General features: G+C 33.3%; 2 protein-coding genes across 7 annotated transcripts; both read right to left on the reverse strand.

The window, feature by feature from the left end:
- LOC120182192 (NAC domain-containing protein 43-like) lies at nt 1-2,039 on the reverse strand. The gene is made up of 3 exons (XM_039187190.1): nt 1,757-2,039; nt 1,409-1,680; nt 1-819 (listed from the first exon to the last, which is right to left on the reverse strand). Exons 1-3 carry the CDS (start codon nt 1,926-1,928, stop codon nt 169-171), a joined length of 1,095 nt encoding a protein of 364 aa, XP_039043121.1. The 5' UTR covers nt 1,929-2,039; the 3' UTR covers nt 1-168.
- An 18,757-nt stretch (nt 2,040-20,796) lies between these two features.
- On the reverse strand, nt 20,797-25,011 carry LOC120182224 (polyadenylate-binding protein-interacting protein 11-like). 6 transcript variants are annotated; one of them, XM_039187224.1, is made up of 11 exons: nt 24,927-25,011; nt 24,220-24,637; nt 23,899-24,006; nt 23,734-23,778; nt 23,580-23,652; nt 23,388-23,500; nt 23,234-23,293; nt 23,084-23,131; nt 22,923-22,991; nt 21,212-21,273; nt 20,797-21,112 (listed from the first exon to the last, which is right to left on the reverse strand). In XM_039187224.1, exons 2-11 carry the CDS (start codon nt 24,619-24,621, stop codon nt 21,055-21,057), a joined length of 1,038 nt encoding a protein of 345 aa, XP_039043155.1. In that variant the 5' UTR covers nt 24,622-24,637; nt 24,927-25,011; the 3' UTR covers nt 20,797-21,054. The 6 variants fall into 6 exon arrangements, with proteins under 6 accessions (XP_039043155.1, XP_039043154.1, XP_039043156.1 ...); XM_039187223.1 differs by having other exon boundaries at nt 24,220-24,664; nt 24,927-24,986; XM_039187225.1 differs by lacking the exon at nt 24,927-25,011 and adding an exon at nt 24,836-24,922.
- Nucleotides 25,012-25,302: the final 291 nt, after the last annotated feature.

Raw genomic sequence — 25,302 nt, forward strand, 5'->3', positions numbered from 1 at the left:
ATGGTTATTAAGTAAAGTGTATAAATCACATGACAATGCCACCCCATCTCATATTTTACACTTATTAATGCAAATACATATGTATATATATAGTCAACATATACCTAATCAAGAGAGTGCTTGAGCAATGAGCAAAGACATGTTTTTGTATGATCATCATGACATGTATTATACCGACAAATGGCATAAGGGATGATCTGATGAAGATGGTGATGACTTGGTCAAGCTCCATAGATCATCATCGTTGCTGCAGTTTTGATTTGATCTCTGCAAATTTAAATGCGATAATTGAATACCATCATCGTGAGAAATACTGTAAACCCCATTAGGGTCACCATAACATGATATTTGCTTGCTTGTCTCTACTTCACCACTTAGCTGGGATGCAACTAGTTGGTCCAATGTGACCCAGTCATTATTACCGCCACCACTACCACCGCCTGGTTCTGTTTCGGTCTGAATATCATCGATTGATTGGTAACAGAGAGAAGGGAGAGTTGGGCTTTCTAGCCTGGGGAGATGCATGAACCCATCACCGATTCCTAGGTTATTTGGAACAAGCATTATGGGGTTACTTTTGTTGGTGTTTATGTTACTCAATGAATCGTTCTCCATCTTGCATGTTCTTCCCATGTAATGAAGAATCTGATCTAGAACACCATCGTTGCCTCCTGAACAAGCCATCTGTGTCTTTAAATCATGACAAGTGGAGGATGAGGGTTTTGGACTCTCTAACGCTTTCAGATAATGCTTCTTTCTGAAGACACGGCAAACCACCCATCCATCTTCACCCACGGATTCTCCAATAGGATTGGAAGCCTGTACTTGTACAAATTGCTTGATTAAGAAGAATATAATCCAATATTTTACTATACTATATATAAACATACATACATATATAGATCCATTAATTGGTTGAGTGATCAACTATACACATGTTATCACATCTTATATAAGTTCGAATTTTGACGTTTCTCTTAAAAATATAATACCTCCTTACTTAATAAAATATATATACATACACATACTATAAATTAAGGTTAATTGTGCCAGACCTACTCAAGCTATGAGGATATATTCTAACTTTGCCCCAAAATTTTTACACACATACTATAAATTAAGATTAATTGTACCAAACCTACTCAAACTATGAGGTTATATTCTAACTTGGCCCAGAAATTTCACGATGTTCCAACTTTGATTGGAATATCGACGATACTTATGCAAGTCTTGATTAGAACGATACTTTTAGGGATTCAAGTGAAAAAAATTGAAGTTTAAAGATGATCATTTAGAAATGTATAAAAGGAAGATGATCAATTTTGAATTTGATTAATAGCTTGAGGGCATCTAGTATAATTTAAACATATAGGTTATAAAAATAAAACAGTGAAAGAGGATTGCTTACATTAGATTCATTGGAAGTGTTATCATCAAGCCTATACTCATGCATGATCCAGTCAGATTTTTGACCGTGTGGAGCTCTTCCTTTATAAAAAACCAACGTCTTCCTCAACCCAAATCTCTTAAAGCCAATATATATGATCTTATCACGGCCAGTTGCTTTCCAGAATCCGGCAGCCGTGGCCCGATTGGTTCGGGTTCCTGTCGGGTATTTCTTATCCTTATGGCTGAAGAAGTACCAATCATTTTGTGGGGTGGATCCTATTCTACACTTCTCTGCATATTCCAGAGACAAAAACCAGAATTTAATTAACAATAAAAATTAAACTCAAATGAAAAAAAAAGTGTTTACCTTGAATATCCCATGGCTCAAGCTTATTGAGATCAACTTCCTGGATAACATCAAGGTCGATCTTTTCAAAAGTAACTTTCTTTCTGAGATAATAGTGAAGAAGCTCTTCTTCAGTAGGATGAAACCTAAAGCCTGGAGGGACCTGAGACTGACCATTTATGGATACATTCATGTCTTTCTGCTATTCTCTTGAAACCAAGAGAGAAGCTGCTGAGATTTATAAGTTTTAAATCTTTAGAAATTAAAACTCAAGAGCTTAGAGAAAGAGAAGAGGATAACAGAAAGAGAAAATGAAAGGGAAAGAGAAAGAGAAGGGTGCGTAAAGGGTAATGCAGTCACGGTAATTTATAATGGTGGTAGGGCATCGTATACTCCAAATATGCATGAAAAAAGTTCTGGTATTATGGCCATTGATGTACTTAACGTGTGGTTTTATGCTTTTGATAAGACCCAACCACCTAAAAACTAAACCACCGTACGTGGAAGTTTACATACAACAACGAAATAATACAAAATAAACATTTTGTATTTATTGTGCCCACAGCCTCCAAGTTTTGCAAATCCAATCAATAAATTAAATACAAAATTTTAATGGACTTTGACAACAGTGAATTAAAAATATATATAAATAATTTTGTTCAGGATGAAATATAATATTTTAAATATTCACCACAATGAGGGATTTTATGTTGCGATTAATTGGTGTACAACGGACATAAACAAATACAAAATTTTACGTTAAGAATAAAAATATAAAAAATTATATTAGAGTGAAGTCATCCAGACATATTATATGTGAATTTGAAATATTCAAGCAGTATGATTACACCCTAACATTTGTTCGGTACATCCCTAATTATCAATAAGATTCTACATTCTTTACAACTTCTGAATTTTTTTAAAAAGACTTACATCTAAACTCACGTATTCATACATGCTATGTTACTCAAATCCAAATCACTAAAAAAAAAAATTTTAACTACTCAGGCAACTACTAGTCCTCAATAATGAACCAATCTAGGTATATTGGGTCACGAGGTTAATGATGCAATTCAAGAAATTAAAAAATATAACATAATAAAAGAATTAAATTATTGTAAAATAAGCAAAAAAAATAAAAATATATAATTATTTTAACTCGCGAAACTAAAATTAATTTGTAGTTGTAACTAATTTAGAAATATTCATGATCGATTAATTTTTTTCATTTGTATTGTTTTTGTTATATATGAACACGTGGGTTTAAACATACTAACATATATATTATTTTTTAATTTTTAAACAAAAATTAATCTATATAATTTAGATATTAAATTAAATATACTAATAAATATCAACAATATTAGAAATAAATTATTTTGATGGAGTTGAAAAATAATTCTAAATTTTCTTTTCTTTTTATTAATATGGGATCATTACAAGACAATATTTGTTTAAAGATAACTTTCAATCATTTGACATTCAAAGCTCACCCTGACATTCTTGGTGCACGAACTCAAGATCTCTAAGAATAACAACAATTCTTTTACCATTGATATTGCTCGATTTGTGTTTTAAATTTTCTTTTTAATATAAACAAAATATATATTTTTCATGTAAATTAAAATGAATGAAGCACATGTAATTCAGACAATTAATTGTTCCGTCAACAAATTTTATTCATGAAAAGGTGAAAATTCACTGAGGGTAAATTTTAATTAAAACAGAAGAAACAAATGAGGTGGATATTTCAATTACGACAGAGGAACTTATTATGTATCTACGGAGTAGCAACAAAAAGAATCGTGGATATTTCAATCAAAGAAGTTATTTATATATACTCAAAATCAAGTAATTATATTCTTACAATCTGTTTGAAATAAATTCATATAACATCTCTTTTACCATGTTTTATCATTAATTTCATGTAAAACTATATCTTTTTAACATATTTTGTATAAATTAATTGATATCACCAATTATTTCAACATTAATTTAAATTGAAAACAAAACAAAATAATATTTCTTATTAATCGTGATTAATATTATGGAAATTATATATTTTTTACTTTAATATTTTATATAACTATATTCAATTCAGCTTGAATTATCGAGTTGATTTTCGGGTTTGAGTCTAATTAAAATTTTAAAATTTTGAGTTACTCAAAAAATTAAAAATTTGAATGAGTATTTTGATAAATTTATAATTTGGTCCCTGATTTTATATTCCTTCAGTTTCTCCTTCATTTCAAATCATTTTTTACCAAATTTGAACCACGTGCTCCTAAACTATCATAAAATACCTATGAATTTTCCATTCCTATTTTTGAATAATATTTTTTTGTTGAAAAATCAAAAGCACATGGGTGGCTAGCAACATGGGTGGTTATTAGGCAACAATTGTTGACTTTTTTGGTAAGGGATAATTGAAATTTAGTCCCTTCACTTTAGGATATTTATAAGATTAGTCCTTAAGCTTCAACTATAAATACCTTATCCCATTTAGCTTCAAAACCATCCAAAATTATTCTAGATTTCTCCCAATACTAGAGAATTTAGAGAGTTTTCTTGAGAGTTGTTTTTCTCATTTTTATCAAGAGAGAATTATCATTGTTTTCTCCTTGTTAGATCGAGAAAAGTTGTAATTCCTATTTTCTCATAGTGAAATTCTTCTACCGTTGCCCGTGGTTTTTACCCTATATTATTTAGGGGTTTTCCACGTAAAATTTGTGTTTTCTTTATCTTCATTTTTATTTTCTCAATGCGATTTTACTCTATTCGATAGCCGTATTACGTAACAATTGGTATCAGAGCCAGATTTGAGTGTGTAATATCTACTTATTGTCTTTGTGGTTGCCACCAAAAGGTGGATCCTCCAATATAAGAAAGTAAGAAGGTATTACCCATTCTTTGAAGGTTCCAGAGAACTATTCACGATAGTGAAATAGTGAGAGTTATTCGTAATAGAAGCTATTACAACGAAATTTGATATTGAAAAGTTCAATGGGAGAAATTTTCCATTGTAGAAATTGAAGATGAAGGACATCCTGAGGAAAGATGATTGTCTAACAGCTATCAGTGAAAGACCAATAGATTTCACAGATGACAACAAATGGATCGAAATGGACGAGAATGCTATGACAAACTTTTATCTAGCACTAGCAGATGAAGTATTGTCAAGCATCGAGGAGAAGAAGACATCTAAGGAGATATGAGATTATCTCACCAAATTGTACGATGCCACATCGTTGCACAATAAAATTTTCCTTAAGAGGAAATTGTACACTCTCCGTATGCCAGAATCTACTTCAGTGACAGAACACTTAAACACGCTGAACACTTTATTTTCCCAGCTTACATCCTTAAAATGTACAATAGGAGAACAAGAACGTGCTGAACTTCTACTTCAAAGTCTACCTGATTTGTATAATCAACTTGACAAACAGTAATGCCACCAATTTAGTCTTCGATGACATTGCAGTTGCTGTTCTACAAGAAGAAAATCGGCAAAAGAATAAGGAAGACATACAAGTAAATATGCAACAAGCAAAAGCGTTGACAACGATGAGAGGGAGATGAACATAACGTGGCCAAAGAAGTAGTCACAAACATGGTAGATCAAAGTCGAGAAGCAACAAGAATTTAAAGTGCTACAACTGTGGAAAAAAAAGGTCACTTGAATAAGGATTGTTGGAATCTAGGTAAAAACTCCAATCCACAAGGTAATACCGCAAACACTTCAGATGATGGAGATGCTCTATGTTGTGAAGTGTCAACCACCGTGGAAGGTAGAAAGAGATTTGCAGATATATGACTCATTGATTCAGGAGCAACATATCACATGACCTCAAGAAGAGAATGGTTCCATCATTATAAACATGTCTTAGGAGCATCTGTGTATAGTTGCAATGATCATGCCTTAGAGATCGTTGGTGTGGGAACCATCAAATTGAAGATGTATGATAGAACAATTAAAGTTGTTCGAGATGTGCGGCACGTGAAAAGCCTGAAGAAAAATTTATTATCCTATGAACTGTTGGATAATAATGCAAGCAAGATTGAAACACAAAAAGGAATCATGAAAGTGTTCCATAGAGCGCTTGTGGTGATGAAAGGCGAAAATATAGCAGCAAACTTGTACATGTTGAAGGGAGAGACTTTGCTAGAAGAAGAAACCTCTGTTGCCTCATGTAGTTCAGATTCTGCAATGCTATGGTATCAGAAACTTGGACACATGTCAGAACAAGGAATGAAGTCCTTGTGGAGCAAAAGCTACTTCCAGGCTTTACAAAGGTGTGAGCATTGCATAACAAGTAAGCAGCACCGATTGAAATTTAACACATCAAATTCTAGAGGCAAAAGTGTTCTAGAATTGGTTCACTCTGACTTATGGCAAACACCAATTACATCCCTAGGCGGAGCAAAATATTTTGTCTCATTTATTGATGACTACTCCAGGAGATGTTGGGTGTACCCTATTAAGAAAAAGTCAGATATGTTTTCAACTCTAAAAAACTTCAAAGAGGGCGTGGAACTTGATTCTGGAAATAAGATCATGTGTTTCAGAACAGATAATAGAGGAGAATACACAAGTGAAAAATTTGATGACTTTTGTAGAAAATAAGGCATCAAAAGACAGTTCACAGTGGCGAACACTCCTAAACAAATGGAGTGAGAGAGCGGATGAACAGAACCTTGTTAGAAAGAAAAAGAGCAATGTTGAGGGCTGCAGGCCTAGAAAAATTATTTTGGACAGAAGCAGTCAATACCGCCTGTTATTTGGTGAATCAAGCTCCATCAACTGCAATAGAGCTGAAGACACCAATAGAGATGTGGATTGGTAAACCAACTGATTATTCAAACCTCCATGTATTTGGAAGTATAATGTACGTGATGTACAACTCCCAAGAAATTTCAAAGTTGGATCTAAAATCCAGGAAATGCAAATTCTTGGGGTATACTGATGGAGTAAAGGGTATCGCTTGTGGGATCCCACTGCCCGCAAAGTGATCATCAACAGGGATGTTATCTTTGTAGAAGATACATTACAAAGAAAAGAAGACGATGATAACGCTGAAAAGTTAGAGACTACACAGATACATATGGAAAAGGAGTTTGAATAAGGAGATTCTTATGAAGCAGAACCAGTACATGATGAACAAGAACCAGAGAGTTCTGAAGCTCCAACAACTCGTCAATCAGATCGTGTGAGAAGACATCCCAATTGACACTTAAATTATGTTATAGAAAGAAATATTGCATATTGCCTTTTAACAGATGACGGTGAGCCATCAACATACCAGGAGGCAATAAACAACTCAGATGCTTCACTGTGGATGATTGCGATGCAAGAAGAAATTGAAGCCATTCATAAAAATAATACATGAGACCTTGTGTCACTACCATAAGGGATGAAGCCAATTGGTAACAAATGGGTCTTCAAAATCAAGTGAAATGGTGATGATCAAGTTGAGAGATATCGTGCAAGACTGGTGGTCAAAGGATATGCTAAAAAAGAATATATTGATTTCAATGAAATGTTTTCTCATGTGGTTAAAATAACAACAGTTCAAGTAGTTTTAGCAATGTGTGTTACATTGAACTTACGTCTAGAGCAGGTAGATGTTAAAACAACTTTTCTTCATGGAAATCTTAAAGAAGATATTTGCATGCTCCAGCCTGAAGGTTTTGAAGAAAAAGAAAAGAACTTAGTTTGCAGGTTGAACAAATCTCTATACGGCCTAAAACAGGCGCCAAGGTGTCGGTATAAGAGATTTGATTCCTTCATTATGTGCCTTGGATACAACAGACTTAATGCAAACCCTTGTGCTTATTTCAAGAGGTTTGGTGATAACGATTTTGTTATAATGCTATTGTATGTGGATGGCATGTTGGTTGCAAGACCCAACAAAGATCATATTGAAGAATTGAAGGCATAACTGGCTAGGGAATTTGAAATGAAGGACTTGGGATCAACAAACAAGAGGATCAAACTTATTAATCAATGGGTATGTCGATTTTGACTATGCAAGGGATTTGGATAAAAGCAAATCTACAACTGGATATGTGTTCAAAGTTGCTGGTAGAGTTGTAAGATAGGTTTCAAAATTACAGTCAGTTGTGGCTACGTCTACAACAAAAACAAAATATGTAGCAGCTACTCAAGCCAGTAAAAAAACAATTTGGTTGAAAATGATATTGGAAGAGCTTATACACAATCAAGAGTATGTCTCTCTGTTTTGTGACAGTCAAAGCGCCTTGCATCTAGCAAGGAATCCAACATTTCATTCAAGGACAAAGCACATACGAGTTCAGTACCATTTTATTTGTGAAAATGTGGAAGAAGGGATGGTAGATATGTAGAAGATATATACCAAAGACAAAATAGCAGATTTCATGACGAAGGTAGTAAATACTGATACATTTACTCGGTGTTGATCCTCTTGTGGCCTGACAAAAAAGTAAGCAACATGATGGTACAAGGTAGAAAGAATGGTGTGAAGATATGATTGTTTCAATCAAATCTTTAAGTGAGAGATTGTTGAAAAATCAAAAGCACATGGGCGGCTAGCAACATGAGCGGCTATTAGGCATCAATTGTTGACTTTTTTGGCAAGGGATAATTGAAATTTAGTCCCTTCACTTTAGAGTATTTACAAGATTAGTCCTTAAGCTTCAACTATAAATACTCTGTCCAATTTAGCTTCAAAACCACCCCAAATCATTCTAGCTTTCTCCAAATACTAGAGAATTTAGAGAGTTTTCTTGAGAGTTGTTTTCTCATTTTTATCAAGAGAGAATTATCACTATTTTCTCCTTATTAGATTGAGAAAAATTGTAATTCCTATTTTCTCATAGTGAAATTCTTCTACCGTTGCCCGTGGTTTTTACCCTATATTATTTAGGGGTTTTCCACATAAAATTTATGTATTTTTTATCTTTATTTTTATTTTCTCAAATTATCAGTTGCGATTTTGCTCTATCCGATAGCCGTATTATGCAACAATTTTCTATTTTTTCAATTTAGCCTCTCAACTTTGTATAATTTTCTCATTTCTTCAATTCATCATTCATTTTAAGTACGTTTTTGACTAAATTTGAACCAAATTGAATCAAAATTCTATAAATAATTATAATTAAATTTGTATAGGAACTTGAATAATTTGAATCGACTCAATTTTTAAATTAAGTTTGAATCTTAAAATACATTTCATCAACTTAAATTTTGTTTACTCGACTTGATTCAACTCAATTAAATATTCACTCCCGCATGTAATTATTTGTTTCAATGAATTTTCCAAATATATATTTAAAATTATTTGGGAATGTCGGTCCCAATTTTGGTGGCAAAAGAGGAGGCGTTAAAAAGAGGGGGTGGGGGACTATGACCCTCGACCTTAACCACCTCTCTTTCTATCCCTAAAGCCTTAACCGTTCACTTTAATAAATAATTAGAAAATAAAACTCGTTTTACTTGTGCAACTACCTCTAATTAACTCAATGTCAAAACAGAGATGATGGTTTGGGAGCCACTGAGCTTTCGGGGTCCCACTATCCCCCGAGATTCACCGTCAGATATAGCTGGTGTTGGACTACTCTTTTGTTTACTTTTCTAAACTTTAAATGTTTTTATGCTGCAAAATGGTAAAAAAGAAATCTATTTTAAATCCAAAAAATTATAACTTTAATATTTATTATTCTTTAATCTCGGTCCCAGTATAATTTCTTATTTCACCAGATGAACTACAGTCAGAGAATTGCACCAACCCGACTTTTTCAATGGCATCCAAAGTACTATCCATGAAGAAACATGCATGGTTTCCCTTGATTTTACTTTGCAACTGCAGAATCATTCTTTTGATTTTTCAAAATCTGACTGAACACACATACGTTTATTCTGTCCGTATCAGCGACTGATGAAATGAATTCTTTTAGATTGAATATAATTTTAGAAAGAAAAGAAAAGAAAAATAAAATAAAATTTGTCTTTGGCATATTTAGAAATATTTTTTAGGATAGGTGATGTGAACATGCCTTTCTACCTTGGATCAATAGGTACATATATTAGTAACATAATTTTTCGTATGGGTAGACACAAATAAAATTTCAGAGTGAATACATTAATAAAATGAATAACTAACATAAAAAAAATTGGATTTTAGATTAGGGCATGTACCCACCCTAGAGTCCACTTGCGCCCACCATTGTTGTCTATACTTTGTAGACGTATATGTCACGGCCCGCGAATTTGGGTCCGAGGCATATGCACAAATGTCCACAAAAGAGATTTTGCGTAGAATATTGGGCTTGCTCAGACCACCAGATGTCCGATCCTTGGAGGATAAAGTATATTCCTTTAATTTGGTAGGATAATTACTTAAATTAAAGAGATAATGTAGATAATATTGATATAATGAAATCTATAGGATAGGGTTCAATAGATGAGATTCTATGTCAATCTTCGATGTAATTTAATATGAGTCATTGGATATTGGGGGCATCAACTATAAATAGAGGTATACCTCACCTTGTTTACTCATTTTAGTTTTGAGAAATACAAAGAGTACTCACTCAATTCTCTTTTCTTTGTGCTTTCTATTTTCTTTCAAAGTTCTTTTGCTTTTGCATTGTTTAAACCTTTTTGCTTGGATTGTTAAGGCTGAATTAGGCAACACATCATACGAAAATCGTCTAAGGTCGTACAAATCCACTATTCAAAACTCTAGCCCCGTGAAAAGTGTTATTAGAGCCTATTTGGAAGAAAGATGACACAACAACAAGGTACATGTATTAGTAGTCGATTGAGTAGACACTCAAGCTATCGGGAAGAAGCGAGCAAGTTCTAAGGACATTGTTAGATCCTTAGAGAACAAGGTCACCAGAATTAAAGATTCGATCAAAGAAGTCAAGAATGCTTTTGAGAAAGCGAAACCACACTTCATAAGATTGGAGTCTTTGGAGGAAGGACTCATGGGTGAGACACAAGGACTTCTTAACGACATGTGCGAGAAGTTGGACATTCAATTCCCCTGAAGTTGTAATGGTGGCTTTGAAAGAAGAGATGAGAAAACTCGTGGGCAAGTAGATAGCGTCTATGAAGGCCAAGACGATGGAAGAGATGAAGGATCTTAAGAATGAGCTACTCATTTACAAGACCGCAATGAAGCATGGAGTGTTAGTTTTAGTTGGGGCGCCTAAACCTCGGATCAATATCCCAAGACCGAAAGAGTTCAATGGGTTGAGGACTGCTAAAGATGAAGAGAAATTCATTTGGAGAATGGATCAATACTTTCTAGCCATTGGTATCAATGAAGTTACCAAGAAGGTAAATATTGTTTATGTTTATTTAACCGATTTCGCTCTTTTATGGTGGAAACTTAGATGCTCCGAGGATAAGAGCAAAGACCTTTCTATTAAGTCATAAAAAGAGTTTCAAACCGAGTTTAAAACATTTTTACCCGAAGGATGCTCAACATGGAGCCCGAGGGAAGTTATGACAATTTAAACATGGTCGTTGCATCTAAGAGTATGTCAAATAATTCACCGAGCTCAAGCTCTAAATCTCAAACATAGACAAAGAAAGAGAGCTTCTTTGCCTTTATGTATTTGACTTCAACGATGAGCCAAAATGGAGATGTAACATGGAGGAATCCAAGAACTCCCCAAAGCATTGACCATAGTTGAATCCATATTAAAATTTAAAGTCAAGCGAAGCGAGCCTTCCAAACCAAAGTCAAAGTTCAAGGGCAATGGTGGGGAGACGAAGAGGTGCAATCCATGGATGGATTTGAGAAAACTTTAAGTGGCAATGAGAAGTCATCGAAAAGAAGGCCTTATCAAAAAAGAAAGTCATGGTGAAAGAAGAGCGATGAGCCCTTCAAATGTCATTTTTATAACGGTGAGTATGCAATGAAAGATTGCCCCAAAAAGGAGTACATAGACCATATTCGTGATTTAAAGTCACCGAAGCTATCGTCAATAGAGATGATGAACTTGATGCCCAAAATGAAGCTAAAGTGTGACAAGGCTTTATTTTCTTTGCGAACATTGATAAAAAAAAGGAGTACATAGACCATATTTGTGATTTAAAGTCATCGAAGTTAGTGTGAGAGACTCTTCAACAGTTGTTTATTAAGAAAAATACAGTTAGATTACAATTTCTTAAGAATGAACTAGTTGTGGCATGGTAAAGTATATAGAAGAATATTTCTTAAAATTAAAAGAATATTTTTTTTAAATTTCAGAATTGGACACTGAGGAGTTAACGAGTGATGCGCGTTTGCATCGTTATCTTACTCGTGAGCTGCGAAAATATCTTGTACCTTTTTTTTCAATAAAAGGGTGAACAAATCAACCTTTAATTATTGGGTTAAAAAATTGCTTTCTAATCAATAATATTTGATAAAACAAATGACAAGTGCTAAACTCTTTCCCAAGTTAGAGAATGTGTTGTTCGTCAAGGATTAAAGGAGTGAAGTTTTTTAATCAAAGCATTCCTCAGGTGACAGAAACCAATCTAGAAGAGAGTAGAAACCAAAAGATCTTCCTAGTCTTGTTACAAGTGTATAAAAATTGGGCATAATAAACGATATTTTCGATTGAAAGTTATGTGTGATTAATGCGAAAAGTCATGCTAGATTAAAGCGAATTGTCGAGTCAAATTCAAGAAGAAAAAGTGAATGTTGTATTTAACAACAATGAGTTTCAACAACCAACTTGAGAGAAATGTTTATCAATTTAAGTGTTTGACTAACCAAAAAATATGTCTTCTCTTGTGCACCAAGGTGATGTGTCAGTTGATATTCATGCTTTTATCAATTATGGCAAAGAGTGGATTGTTCATTCCAATTGTTCTCATCATGCTACCGAGAATGATACTTTCATGCTACCGAGAATGATACTTGTAACACCCTATACTAGTACGACACACAGTTGACCGATTTAAGGTGCTACATGGAACCATCGGAGTAGCTAACCAACTTATTCTTACTTTCTGATTATTAGGAAATATGTTGTCAGCTGGAGTAGTTATGGGTGCTAACCGATTCAGTTCAAAGTTAGTTATGCTGTTAAGATTGGTTTTGGTTGTTAAGCCCAGTTTTTCTATTGGATTAAACTAAGAGTGTTAATCCGTAAGAAAGAAACATGTGGCTATATAAAAAGACCTTCATGGTCAAGGGATAAATCATCTTAAAGCCCACACATTTTTTCCCTTTCTCTTTACTATACTCTTTGACTACTTGCGTAAATTAGGTCTTTCATTATCGATTCTTTAAAACGACCATTATAACAATCAACCATAAAATAAACTGAAATATGATAAAAATTATTTACTTTGAGGAGCTCCAAAATAAAATATTTACACTTCAAAATAATACAGAACATTCTACTGAAACTATGACTCAACTAGACAATAAAGTTTACAAATATACATGTCCTTTAAAAATGTTTAGACATACTTTGAATCTGCACTAGTTTGAATTGGACCTTGGTCTATCTACTACTCCTCACCTGCTGGATCTAATAACATTCCCACAGAAACATCCGAAGGTTAAGCTAACTTGCTCAACGCCACAATAATAGCTAAAACATACTAATTGCATATCACTGAAAGGTTTAAGCTATCAAGTCTACTGATATGATCTATTTAGTGAGTATATTTGTATACTCACTCTCTACGCTATGGTAGACATCATGGTGCGGCTGAGGGATTACTGCATCTTGGAGCTCACGCACTCATCTAGTCTACCGATGATATGGCCCCCGGAATTCTGCATCAGACACCATACCCCTGATTAACCCACCCTTTGCGAGTGTCAGGCCTCGACCTTATTTAGTCGATTTTAAGGGCCTTGCGCCCTCCCTAAGGATATATCCGGACTCTATTTATACTTTTGACTCCTTGAACTAAAGGAACTTGGGTGTCCAAATTGTTTCTCGAGCATCAAACAATGATAGTCTTATTTGATCCTACTTTATATACGTTTCTAAGTTTGATTAAACACTTTTAATATTGTTCTCACTTGTAGTCTTATTAGGGAGAAATATTCAACTTGTGGAAAACCTCGAATCATCTTAACTCTACTAAAATAAAACCCTCAAAACCTGACTATTGGTATCGATACCAAGCATATTGGCATTAGTACTGACTCTAGGGCATAAATACTCCTCTTTAGGTATTGATAGTCAAGGCAAAACTATACCAAAACTGTAGGATAGTATCGATACTCCCACACCAATATCCATACTAGTATCGATACTGATAGAGTATCGGTACCGAAATGACATTCTAGAATTTGACATGCTAACACGGTATCGATCCATGGGTATCTATATCAACCTTGTAGTATCGATACATTCCTTGAAACTTAAGTTGTTCTTGTCTTGCTGAAGAACATTATCAATTCTGACTCGTATAGTACTGGTACCCCTGCTCAAAAATACCCTATTTATTCTCGAAAATAACACTCAAACCTCTCAAATTCTCTACTATGAGATTTCCCCTTGTTATTAAGTCTTATTTCAATCTTAAGGGACATAAATAAGGCTTTATTACATGCTAATAACATTAAACATTGAATCTACCACGAAAATCTACTAACAAGCTTAAACTAAACTTTCTAGTTAAACTTCTTTCTAATGATTCTACAAATGGTATGAGAAAGCTATAAGTGTGTTACCTGGTCTTTTGAGCTGCTAAAAACCTCTCCAAATCAACTAGGGATCACCTTATCTTTTACCTTTGGCTTTTGAACTCTCTCCTACCTCTTTGGCTAAACACAAGAAAAACTAGAAATTACAAACTTGTTTAGGGCTTGGAAATAGGGTTAAAAACACTCTTACAACTTAATTTTACTAAAACTAACTTGAACCCCTTGATTCCTTTAAAACCTCTAAACACCCATTTTTAGAAATCTAAACCAAATCTTTAAATTAAAGGCTCTAATTGAAGCTTAAGGGATGAAGATTGAAGTTTTTACATTGGTTTCTTCAAACTAGGCTTGGGTCTCTAAAAACTTGCTCCTTTTTGGCTTACTCTTGGAAAGAAAATGAATAACAGAAGAGAAGAGAAGAGGAAATGGAAAATAAGTTTATGGAAGGCTCACGTAAATTCCATTTAAAATAAAAGGGGTTAAACCTTTAAAACCAACTATGGGTAAATTGCTAACTTGGTCTCTCGCCTATTTACCTCAAATTAAAACTACTATTTAGCTTAACTCTTGGGCCTAACTTAGGCCCAATGCTCCTAAAATTTGATCTAAATTAGTTTGAAAAATCTAATGGCCTCTATTAACTGGTTTCGGAATGACCGAAACTATTGACCCGAGATTCAAGGTATTACAATACTCTTTTATCAAATGTTTGTTCATATCATATGAAAAATGTCACTGTAACCACTAATAATTCACTACATCCTGTGAGGAATGAAGGTGAATTGAAAGATGGAAGCGTTGTTCTCAAGGATGTTTAACATATATCTAATATATTTTAATTATTTTATTTTTGAGTTTTAGTTTTCATTTATATCATTTAAATATATTATCTAGTTTTCAAAAAACAAAATAAAAATTATGTTTAAAATAGAAAATATTTTCTGGAATCTGTTACATTGTTTACATTTTTTGCTGGTATTATTATTATTATTGTTGTTGTTGTTGTTGTTGTTAAACCACATCCACAATGTTTTCCCAAATTCATGAAGATGTAACAAGCAAAACTCTAACGTCGTTGTTTTTTTAAGAAAAATACTTTTACATGTTTCCCCTATAATCACAGGATTTCCACCAAATTATATTCATATGTATTTAGTTTTATATTTTCATTTGATTTTCAAAGTGCCACTTAATTCGTAATAGAAAATTGAATATTTTTAACATTTCATTATTTTAACTTTTTTTTTCTTCTGAAAATAAATTATAAACTAAAATAATATGAAAAAAAGAAAGAATTACAATGGGTTTGTAAGACTAAAAGTATTCTCATGCAAACTTCAACATCACCTACCAAATGTTTGCCATACAAAATCATTTGAATTCTTATGCTATATATAATAACAATAATACTGATAATAAATGTTTGCTACAATAGTATAATTATAAATTTCAAATTGTGCTATCAATTATTTTTAAAATATTATTAATAATTTTAATATTTTTTATAAAATTTATAAAATGTTTTTAAATAAATTAAATCTTTGTGGCCTGCCTATATATGCCCGTCACAAAAGACGTCATTTACAACCATAACCATATGGAACAATTCGTGAACTTAAGTGGTAAATAAAAAGGCATAATGATACAATTACCCCCTAATGTTTATATAAATAATCACTTTATCCCTTGTATATATATATTTTGAAATATTTTACCTTCAATGTTTCAATTTTTTTTATCAAAACAGACCCTATTGACCAATTGATGATATGGCATATACGACATCTTCCAAAATGATTATGTGGCATGTGTCAATTCACCCAAAGTAATGACCATGTCACCCAAAATATTGAGGTGATATGTGTTACGTCATCTAAAATGATGACATGACACATGCCACATCAGCAATTAAACGTATGTAAAAATATCACGTCAACAATATGTGTCGACTAACAGTTTCTATCTAATATGAGCTATTTTGACAAAAAACGAAACATGAACATGAACAAAATGATCATTTATGCAAACGCTGGAAGGGTAATTGCATCATTATTCCAAATAAAAATTAGTGTAAACTATATGTTTGTTATATAACAATTACTTTTTTTCCGTTTTGATGAGTCAATTATTATTTTTTATTAAATTATACCCAACATTACGTTTTGCTTTTATTTTGGTCACTCATTGTTAAAAAAATAACGAAATTGTTGTTGTATTTTTAATGATAGCATGACATCACCTTATTTATAAATATTGTTTTTTAACAGTGGATAATAAAAAATAAATTAAAACTAAACATTATGTATGACTTTAGAAAAATAATTGAATGATCAAAACGAAATAAAAATGACAGATGCGGTACTAAAGGTGTAATTTATACTAAAAATTAATACAAGTGGAATTTAGTTAGTGGTATTTTTGCTTAGGTTAATATTAAAGTAATCATAATCATAAATAATAGATAGAAAATTGGGCACATTACCAAACTATAGAAGATGGAAGGTGATAAGGAGAGATGGGAAGTGTGAGTGCAGGTTAGTAAAAGTGGTCGTTCCATATAAAAAAGATGATGATTAGCCGTGAAATTTTGGGCATTAACCATCATGATTAGGGCTATGACACTAATCCCTCCTCTCATAACCGAAGGGGACCGTTATCGAATTTGAAAATATCAATTACCGCCTACTTTTTTATGCATCTAGAATCTATTTAATTTCATTTTTATCATTATCTTTTCAAATTAACTTAAAAATTATTCTTATAATAAAAAATAGGTTTAATTGGTCAAAGTGTCTACGTCAAATTGTGATGGTTATAGTATATATGTGAGTAAAATATAGGAAAAGTTGTTTAATTATTAATATTTTTTAATCATTTAATTTAAAATTATAAAATAATCATCTTACTTATCATATTTATATTTTTCAATTGTTTGTTATTAAAGAATATAATATATTTTAAAATTAACACAGTAACAAAAGGTGAAGGCCCGCTCATATTTGAGTTGCAAATGATCTTATCTTATTTAGAGTAAATTGCACTATACATCCTCAAACTACAATCTTCATTCTAAATTGATCCTTAAACTTTTAAATATTCTAAATTCATCCTCAACTAGAACTGTTAAAACGAGTTAGGGAGTCGATTATGTGTGAAGAAGGATTAGCACCTCACAATGCCCGAAAATTGGTACCTAGTCTATTAATTATTGTCTTTATAATGGAATTTATGACTTTGATTACTAGTTTAATTAATAATCTCTTTTCAATTGAATAAATACAATATTATTTAACTGACTAAAGTTCTAGAGAGAAAAATTAACAATTTGTTGCATTTAACTGCTGAGAGTTAACCTCTTAATATGAAGTAGGACGACATCCTCTCTTTTTCAACCAAATCAGTGAATTGCCAACATTTCATCTTAGGAACTTAAGGTCTCTAAGGTAAACCGACAACGTTTCAACATCACAAGCCGTGTAGAAAAGCACTCTAATATAAAATAGAACGACAATTTTCTCATTCTCAGGAGGAAACAAGAAGCATCGTCATTTTCCTTTACAATCAAATGTTATATTTATTCCATTGAGACTATGTACCAAACAAATATTTTATTAATAAGAATTACCCAACCTTTAAGATAGATAGAGGATGTTTAAATATTTATAAATACCGAGACTAAACCATCTAATAGGGTCGAATGGTCTATTCTCGTTAAATTTAAATATAAGAACATGTCTTTTTCTACTCTTCTGGTTAATTTTAATATATTGCCATTTTATTTAGTCCTAGTATATGATATTTATTTATTTTGAATTACTAGAATCGAACTACCAGTTAAGTTAAGACAACCTTTTTTAGTAATTTTAAATAATTAAATATTACCTTTTAATCAAATTATGAAAGGATCGAATTATGCACATGAGGTTATCATGTTTATTAATTAAAATAGAAAAATACCACATTTACAATTTCGTTAATTTTTTAATTATTGATAAACAAAATGCAACTAAAACGAAACATTAAGTATAATTTAAAAAATAGTTGAATAATCAAAATAGAACAAAAGTGTAACTAGGGTACTAAACATGTAATTTACCAAAAAAATTATTAAGAATACCATTTGTTTTTCAAGATTCCTTTGTTTGTTCATTGTCTAAAAGGGTTGATAGAAAACCTTAGGCACATAGATAAGTAGAAGATAAACTTTTTTTTATAGAAAAGATTGTCTCGTTAAAAAACCCCTTCATAACCGCCTAGCTAGAAAGGTAGTTCAGCAGACATTGGATGGAGGAAAAGAATGTCATAAATTTTATTACTAAAACCCATATACAACAAAAGTACATAAGACCAAGTACAACCATACAACATCTATCACCGAACAAGAAAACAATCTGGTACATAACTCCTAACCAATCTCTACATTATACACCCTCTTCTAACCTAACCAATTCCCAATTTGGCAAACTCATCTTCCTTGTAATTTGCACCTCATAATATGCCTAATGACCACACCTCTATTTAACACAATATTAGCAATGTCATTCATCACTGCTTTAAACAAAAGAGTACAAGAAGTTGGATTATTAATCCAGTCTAAAGCAACTAAACAATCAGATTTTAAAATTAGCCTTCCCCTTGATGCCCACTCTGAATCTAAAAATAGTCGCAGACCCCTCTTAATAGCCAACAATTCTGCCAAAATTGGAGGACTCGATCCAACTTTCTCAGAAAGTGAATCCAGCATGACACCCTTCTCGTCCCAAAGCAAACCACCTATGTCACCCTTCTACCAAAAACTATCATAGCACCATCCACGTTAACCTTAAAAAAACATGGCAGAGAAGGACAACAACCTTCACGGACAAAATTAACCTTATTTGAGCATTGGTAGGAATCTACTAACGTAAGACCACCCATTAAACTATAAAAAAAGACCGGATGATTTTGAAACTTTGAAGAGAATCATGTTGCCACTTTTGTATCTTACTAAGAAAAAAGCTGAACTCGATCAAAATTCCCATTAGTAAAAACAGTTTCGTTTCTTTGCTTCCAAACGACCACAATATTGCTCTAGGGATAAAGGTCCATATGACTGATTTCGAGATCAAACCAAACCAGGCTGAAAGTATATCAGTCGGGCTCTCGGGGACAGCGAAATATATGTTCCACATACTCATGTAACTCGTCCAAAAACCCCAAGAGACAATGCATAAAACAAAAAATAACAGATTCTATATTACCTCCACACAAAAGACACGAATGATCCTCAATCCCCATTATAGCATGCTTAACTAACTCAACTTTCACTGTCACCTTCTTGTAAACCACCTACCACAGAAAGAACTCCACTCGAGGAGAAGCAACCCCTAGCCACACATTTTGACCATAAAGAATTATCTTCTAACCTATCCAACATTAGTCTCATGCACGATTTCACTGAGAAACAACCATCACCCTGTCCAAGCCAAACATAACTATCATTGATGAACTCCAAGGATTAAAAATTGCATAACAACGTATACAAATGAAGCAATTGCTCCATCTCCCCTGTCAAGTTCCTCCTCATCTGAATATCCAACACCACCCAGAAGAGCTCATTATCCTAAAGTTAGCAATTCTCCCATTTTATTAGTCGAAAGGATAAACAATCTTGGAAATCGATTTTTCAAAGGCATACCATCTAACCACATGTCATGCCAAAAACAAAAATGATTTACCATTACCGACCCTAATATGAGTATTTCCCTTAAAACAAGCACCAAAATTATCACATGCATAACAACTTTTAACTATCAATTTCCATATCCAAGAAGCTATAGAGGAAATCAATTTGTTGAAAACAAAGGATTTCAGGTCAAGATTATTGACACCACATCCACTTCCTCAAAAGAGCTCTATTCATAATATCCAAATTTACTATTCCCAAGCCACCCATTTACTTTGGTCTGCACACCGAATCTCACTTTACCCAATGGACACTTTTCCTGTCACTCGACCCCCCAAAAGAAACCCGCCATAATAGCATTTAACTTCTTTAGACCACATGAAGGAATTGAATGATTCAATTCTAATCAATTCTAATTCGGACTCAAAAACCAGAATTGAATTATTCGAATTCAAATCAGATCAAAATAAATCCTAATCACGAAAAATTAGCTTAAATCTATACAATCAGAATCCAAATTGTACCAAACATGAAATTTAAAACTTAAATTGACTTGATCCAACCCAAAACCAACCAGATGAATGCATGTAAGAACAATAAAGCATTAGGTCAATCTAGTGATGATCGGATAAATAAGATTAAGACCAAGGGATATAGCACAGCCATCCTCACAAGTCATCAAATCTAAGACAATGGTTGCACGTTAGCAGTAACTAAAGAACCACTTGATGCGCAAAGAGCAATTTAGTATTGGGACAAACCCAGCCCCGATTAGTAAGCAAATAAAGCATCAAAAGCCTTCGAAGTTTCATCCAATCCAAGCCTCTGTACTGGAACTTGCATGGATAAACAAAAAGGTGACTCCTATGCACCAGTGGACAATATCAGACATAAAGGGCAGACCAACACCAGAAACACCATTACATTGAGGTGTGTATGTAATTTAAAATATAATATTATATAAACTGGCACTAAATTAATTTCTGAGCGCCAAGAATGATTCAATGCATTGGAAGGCGAGGATTGCACACCCGAACTGGGGTCTTCGATGGACTTACCCTGATCAAACACGAGAACCAATGTTAATTTAGATTATGGTAATATATAAAACAAATTTTGAGGAGACTTTGGCGAGAAATTATGGCAAAAAATTCTGACCTTATGGGCAAGGATCCTAGAACCACACCACTACAGTTGAGGGCAGCAATTGCACTTTCAGCCTGTGCATAAGTAAGAGAAGATTACAAATTCAAGTAGATTGAAGCAATCCATTCTCTGAGATATTGAAAAAGAAGCTACATCATTTGCAAACATGACACCTATGACAAGTTAGGTTTTACTAACCAAAGAAAGGTAGACAATCGATAAATAATTAACTATATTGATTGTCATCTGTCATTCAACCCTAAAACATTTAGGATTACTCCTTCGGCAGTAACATACACAAATTATTTGTTGATCAAAAGAATTCTATAGCTTATCGTCCAAGTTTCCGCATTTAGCAAGCCAATGCAACATAGTGATTATTTAAAATGAAAAATAAATAAATAAATAAAGACCTCAGAGCTATAAATGCTTTATTTAGACAAGCCCTTATACTCTTCTACACTTACATAAGCCCTTATCCACTGATTTGTAACCAAGTAAGCCCTCATTTTGAAGTAGAAAATTTATTTATGCCAAGTGTTTATTTCGGGGTTTATTTAGGTTAAACGCTTACATAGGTTTGCAAAAAGTATGAGGACTTCAAGATCATTTTCATTAGTTTAGCCTACATTATAAAACAAGCATAACCGCAGTTGCTAGACAACACACCATACTAGAATAGAACAGCTTCTAAGGTTACTTCGTTCACGGCTTTAATACGTGCAAACTAAGTCAATCTTGGCATCATCATTAATATAAGAAGCACCAGAGCCAATAATAATTGATAATCAAGTTCCCATATCAGAAAAGAATGCAGTCTTCTAATATTACAGGTGCACATGACAATCTGACTACAAGTTAAACAGAAATGTAGCATATCATTGTACTCTTCTAATGCCTTTATCAAAGGATTAAGAGATTCATAATTAATATTGAAAATGTTTGGGAGGCACTAAAAGGCATAATCGAAACTGTATATGGAATTTTATGATAGACAAAGTTCACCCTTTATATAGCTGAAAGAAACATGCAGGATGGGCATTAATTTACCCAGCTGCTTGGCGTCACAACATTTCATAAAAAGGAGAAACACAGGCTATCTTTACTCACAAGAAAGATTCAATAGTGCAGGGTCATTGCTACATTAGCAACATACAACATTATTTGCACGAGTTTCCTCATAAACAATAAAACTCGATACATGATTTCAAATGCAAATTCAATAGATATATTACAACCAAGAAAATTCTAATCTACCAAAAAATAGCTCAAGTAGATAAGTTTCAGCTTAACTTTCACACAACTGCTATACTTCAAAAGGAAAAGGAAATGCAAAGATGTAATATTGTATAAAGCAAATTTGTTACTCCTTTCGAGATTATCAAAAAGTAGGATCTTCTGCTTTCACATCTGTCTACATGTGATGGGAGCCTGTTTATGTTGTTAAATGGTGTTATCACACATTTGTTAAATATTGAGTTTCCTGTGGTTGTATGTTGAAGTTCATGCCTCGTCTGGTTAAAATCTCTCTTCCATGTATAGGGTTTCTTTAACACACAAAATACAGTATCCTATAGTTAACACAAACACCATACCCACTGAATGACCTAAATCTTTAAGATATAAAAGAAAGTTCATGCAAAGACAAAAAACTCATAAACCAAAGAAAGCTTCCTCAGCCATGTTCAAACAATTGCATGAACAAAGGGGAAGAAACAATTACCATTACAAACTCAACAAAAGCAATGCGGGTTGAATGGTTATAGTCTCCTAGCAACCTTAGGCGATAAACCTACATAAGACAAAATGTCACTCCAAATATATCCTGAACAAGTTTGATGAATGAATAGAAGAAAGAGCTCCAGAGTTAATAAAATAACGAACCTCCCCACAGAATGTTTCAAAAAAGAGCCTAACATCATCTTGAGTAACCTGCAGAGCGTAATATCACATAAAAAGATGAAAAAGCTCCTTTATCTGGCAATCAGTATCATTTTTCATAATCAACATTCCAAAATGCAAAAAGCTTCTCGCCTTCTTGTCAATGTTTGTACAGTAGATAGTTCTTGCACACATCTGGCGTTCATCTTCATTCTGAAATAGGAACAAATATTTAACATGCTGAATAAGGGAAAAGAATGGAAAACGCATAGAAGACTCCAAATAATAATGCAGGAATGAGCCTCACCCTTGGCAAAAATGTTGGGTTAACTGGTGCAATAGCTGTTTTAGAGGGCAGAACTTCAACTGGGTAGAATCCAAGCATAGTCCCTGCCAGACTCAGAGCAGCTTGTGCACCTTCTGCAAAAGTGTAGATATCTCGTTTAACAGTTAGATTGACAACCCCGTAAGATATGCATTAAGCATGGTGGAAAAACACCTTCATCAGTGAACTCAACGAAGGCAAAACGAAGTACAGAATTAGGATCACCACAAATGCGGCAGTCAACCACCTTCATAAGAAAAAAAAAATCATTTAGATGCATTGATTTGATTAAAAGAAACTTTTTAGGACAACCAATGAAAACAATCACCTGTCCACAGTTCACAAATAAACCTGCAAGTTGCTCTTCGGTGACCTACATCCCAACAAACAAAAGACTACATGAATCTAAATCTCAAAGATGAAAAAACACAAATCAGGGAATCAATTGCTGCATCGTAACATAGCTAAAAGTGGTGAATATATATACATATACCTGCTGGTCAATATCAGACACATAAACAGTCCTGCGGATAATCGCTTCCCTTTGGGCCATACTCGTTCTGGTGTTCAGTCTCCGTTTCCCTTGAATGAAAACTTTCTTCTGAGAAAGAATAGCAATGAACAAAGCATGGATTGAAAAAAAGATAAAGCAACGATCAAAAGCTTAAAAGAAGAACTTCATCGAAACTTGAAAACCTTCATCCTCTAAGCCCTGATTCATTTTTTTTCTTCTAAATTTTACCACCAATATGACAAACAATCTTCATTTACTAACAAGGAAATCGATTAAAAAATTGAGTTTTTGATGGCATACCCGCCCACCAGCACCATTGACATTTCTTGGGATGCTATTGTTTTGCAAAAATGAGTTGTTAGTGAAGAGACCACCATTGATTCCATGGTTAGCAACTGAATGAGGCACGAACTCTTCAGCCATGGGGTTAAGTTTAGAGAAGAGTTCTTGCAACTCTCTCATGTCCCTCTTGAAGCTATCCCCAACTTCATCCCCAACACCACCATTGCTCCCCTGCAAATCCCCACCTTTAGATCGAGGATGAGGACCACCGATCTTATTGTACAATCCTTGATCGTTCTGGTGTAAGCTGGGATCGATTTTTGACCGTACATGGTTTTGCTTTGACTGATCCTGATCGTTCATTGCTACCGCCGACGCCGCCACCGCATCTTGATTCGAAACATTCTCAACTACCGCCATAGTCTGATGATTATTCCTAAAAAAAAAGCTCCTCTTTTATCAACTGATCAAGAAAAAGACCTGAAATTTATAAGCCCAGACATAAAACAAGAGAAAAATATATATATTTTATGAATCGAGTTGTAAATGTTAGGAAAAAACGATAGAATCGTTTAGGAAACTAAGCTAAAACTACAATAATCTCCATTAACATCGAACTAAATAACAAACCCACCTCGAGATCACTACGGAGAAAAAAATCAAAATAAATATAGCACAAAACAAAGTAAAATTGTTAGAGAAAGGCCAGGTTTTTCATTTCTTACAGTGAAAATTGTCTTTCCTTTCGTTCCCCTTTTCTTATTTCTATCACAATTTCACAGTGATTATCTATATAAATAATGACACCAAAAAAAATTGAGTTGTTTGTTAGTGAAATGTAAAAACTTTAAAGAAATCAAAATAATAGTATTTTTTTTCTTTCTTCTTACATGTCGATGAATGACTGATGCCATGGATTTGAATGCATGTATCACACATTGATGCCTTGCCACATCCATCATGCTTCTGTGTTATAACGTGTCACGTTATTAGTGGTTAACCAGGGAGTCTTGACTTCATCTTTGCCAGCGATTTTGAATTCAGTTTCCTAAACTGTAAATTGAATAAATTATTTTAATACGATAAATAAATAAATCATAA

This window comes from Hibiscus syriacus, unplaced genomic scaffold (assembly GCF_006381635.1).
Source record: "Hibiscus syriacus cultivar Baekdansim isolate YM2019G1 unplaced genomic scaffold, ASM638163v2 tig00112632_pilon, whole genome shotgun sequence".
NCBI classification, from domain to species: Eukaryota; Viridiplantae; Streptophyta; class Magnoliopsida; order Malvales; family Malvaceae; genus Hibiscus; species Hibiscus syriacus.

Bases quoted from the DNA above. Each gene is read 5' to 3' on its own strand.
- LOC120182224 (XM_039187224.1), bottom strand. From the start codon at position 24,621: ATGGCGGTAGTTGAGAATGTTTCGAATCAAGATGCGGTGGCGGCGTCG. The intron at 23,779-23,898 runs GTATATGTATAT...GTTGGGATGTAG, and splicing joins TGTCTGATATTGACCAGCAG to GTCACCGAAGAGCAACTTGC. The intron at 23,132-23,233 runs GCGAGAAGCTTT...TACGCTCTGCAG, and splicing joins GTACAAACATTGACAAGAAG to GTTACTCAAGATGATGTTAG.
- LOC120182192 (XM_039187190.1), bottom strand. From the start codon at position 1,928: ATGAATGTATCCATAAATGGTCAGTCTCAGGTCCCTCCAGGCTTTAGG. The intron at 1,681-1,756 runs GTAAACACTTTT...TGGAATATGCAG, and splicing joins TGAGCCATGGGATATTCAAG to AGAAGTGTAGAATAGGATCC. The intron at 820-1,408 runs GTAAGCAATCCT...GTACAAGTACAG, and splicing joins ACACTTCCAATGAATCTAAT to GCTTCCAATCCTATTGGAGA.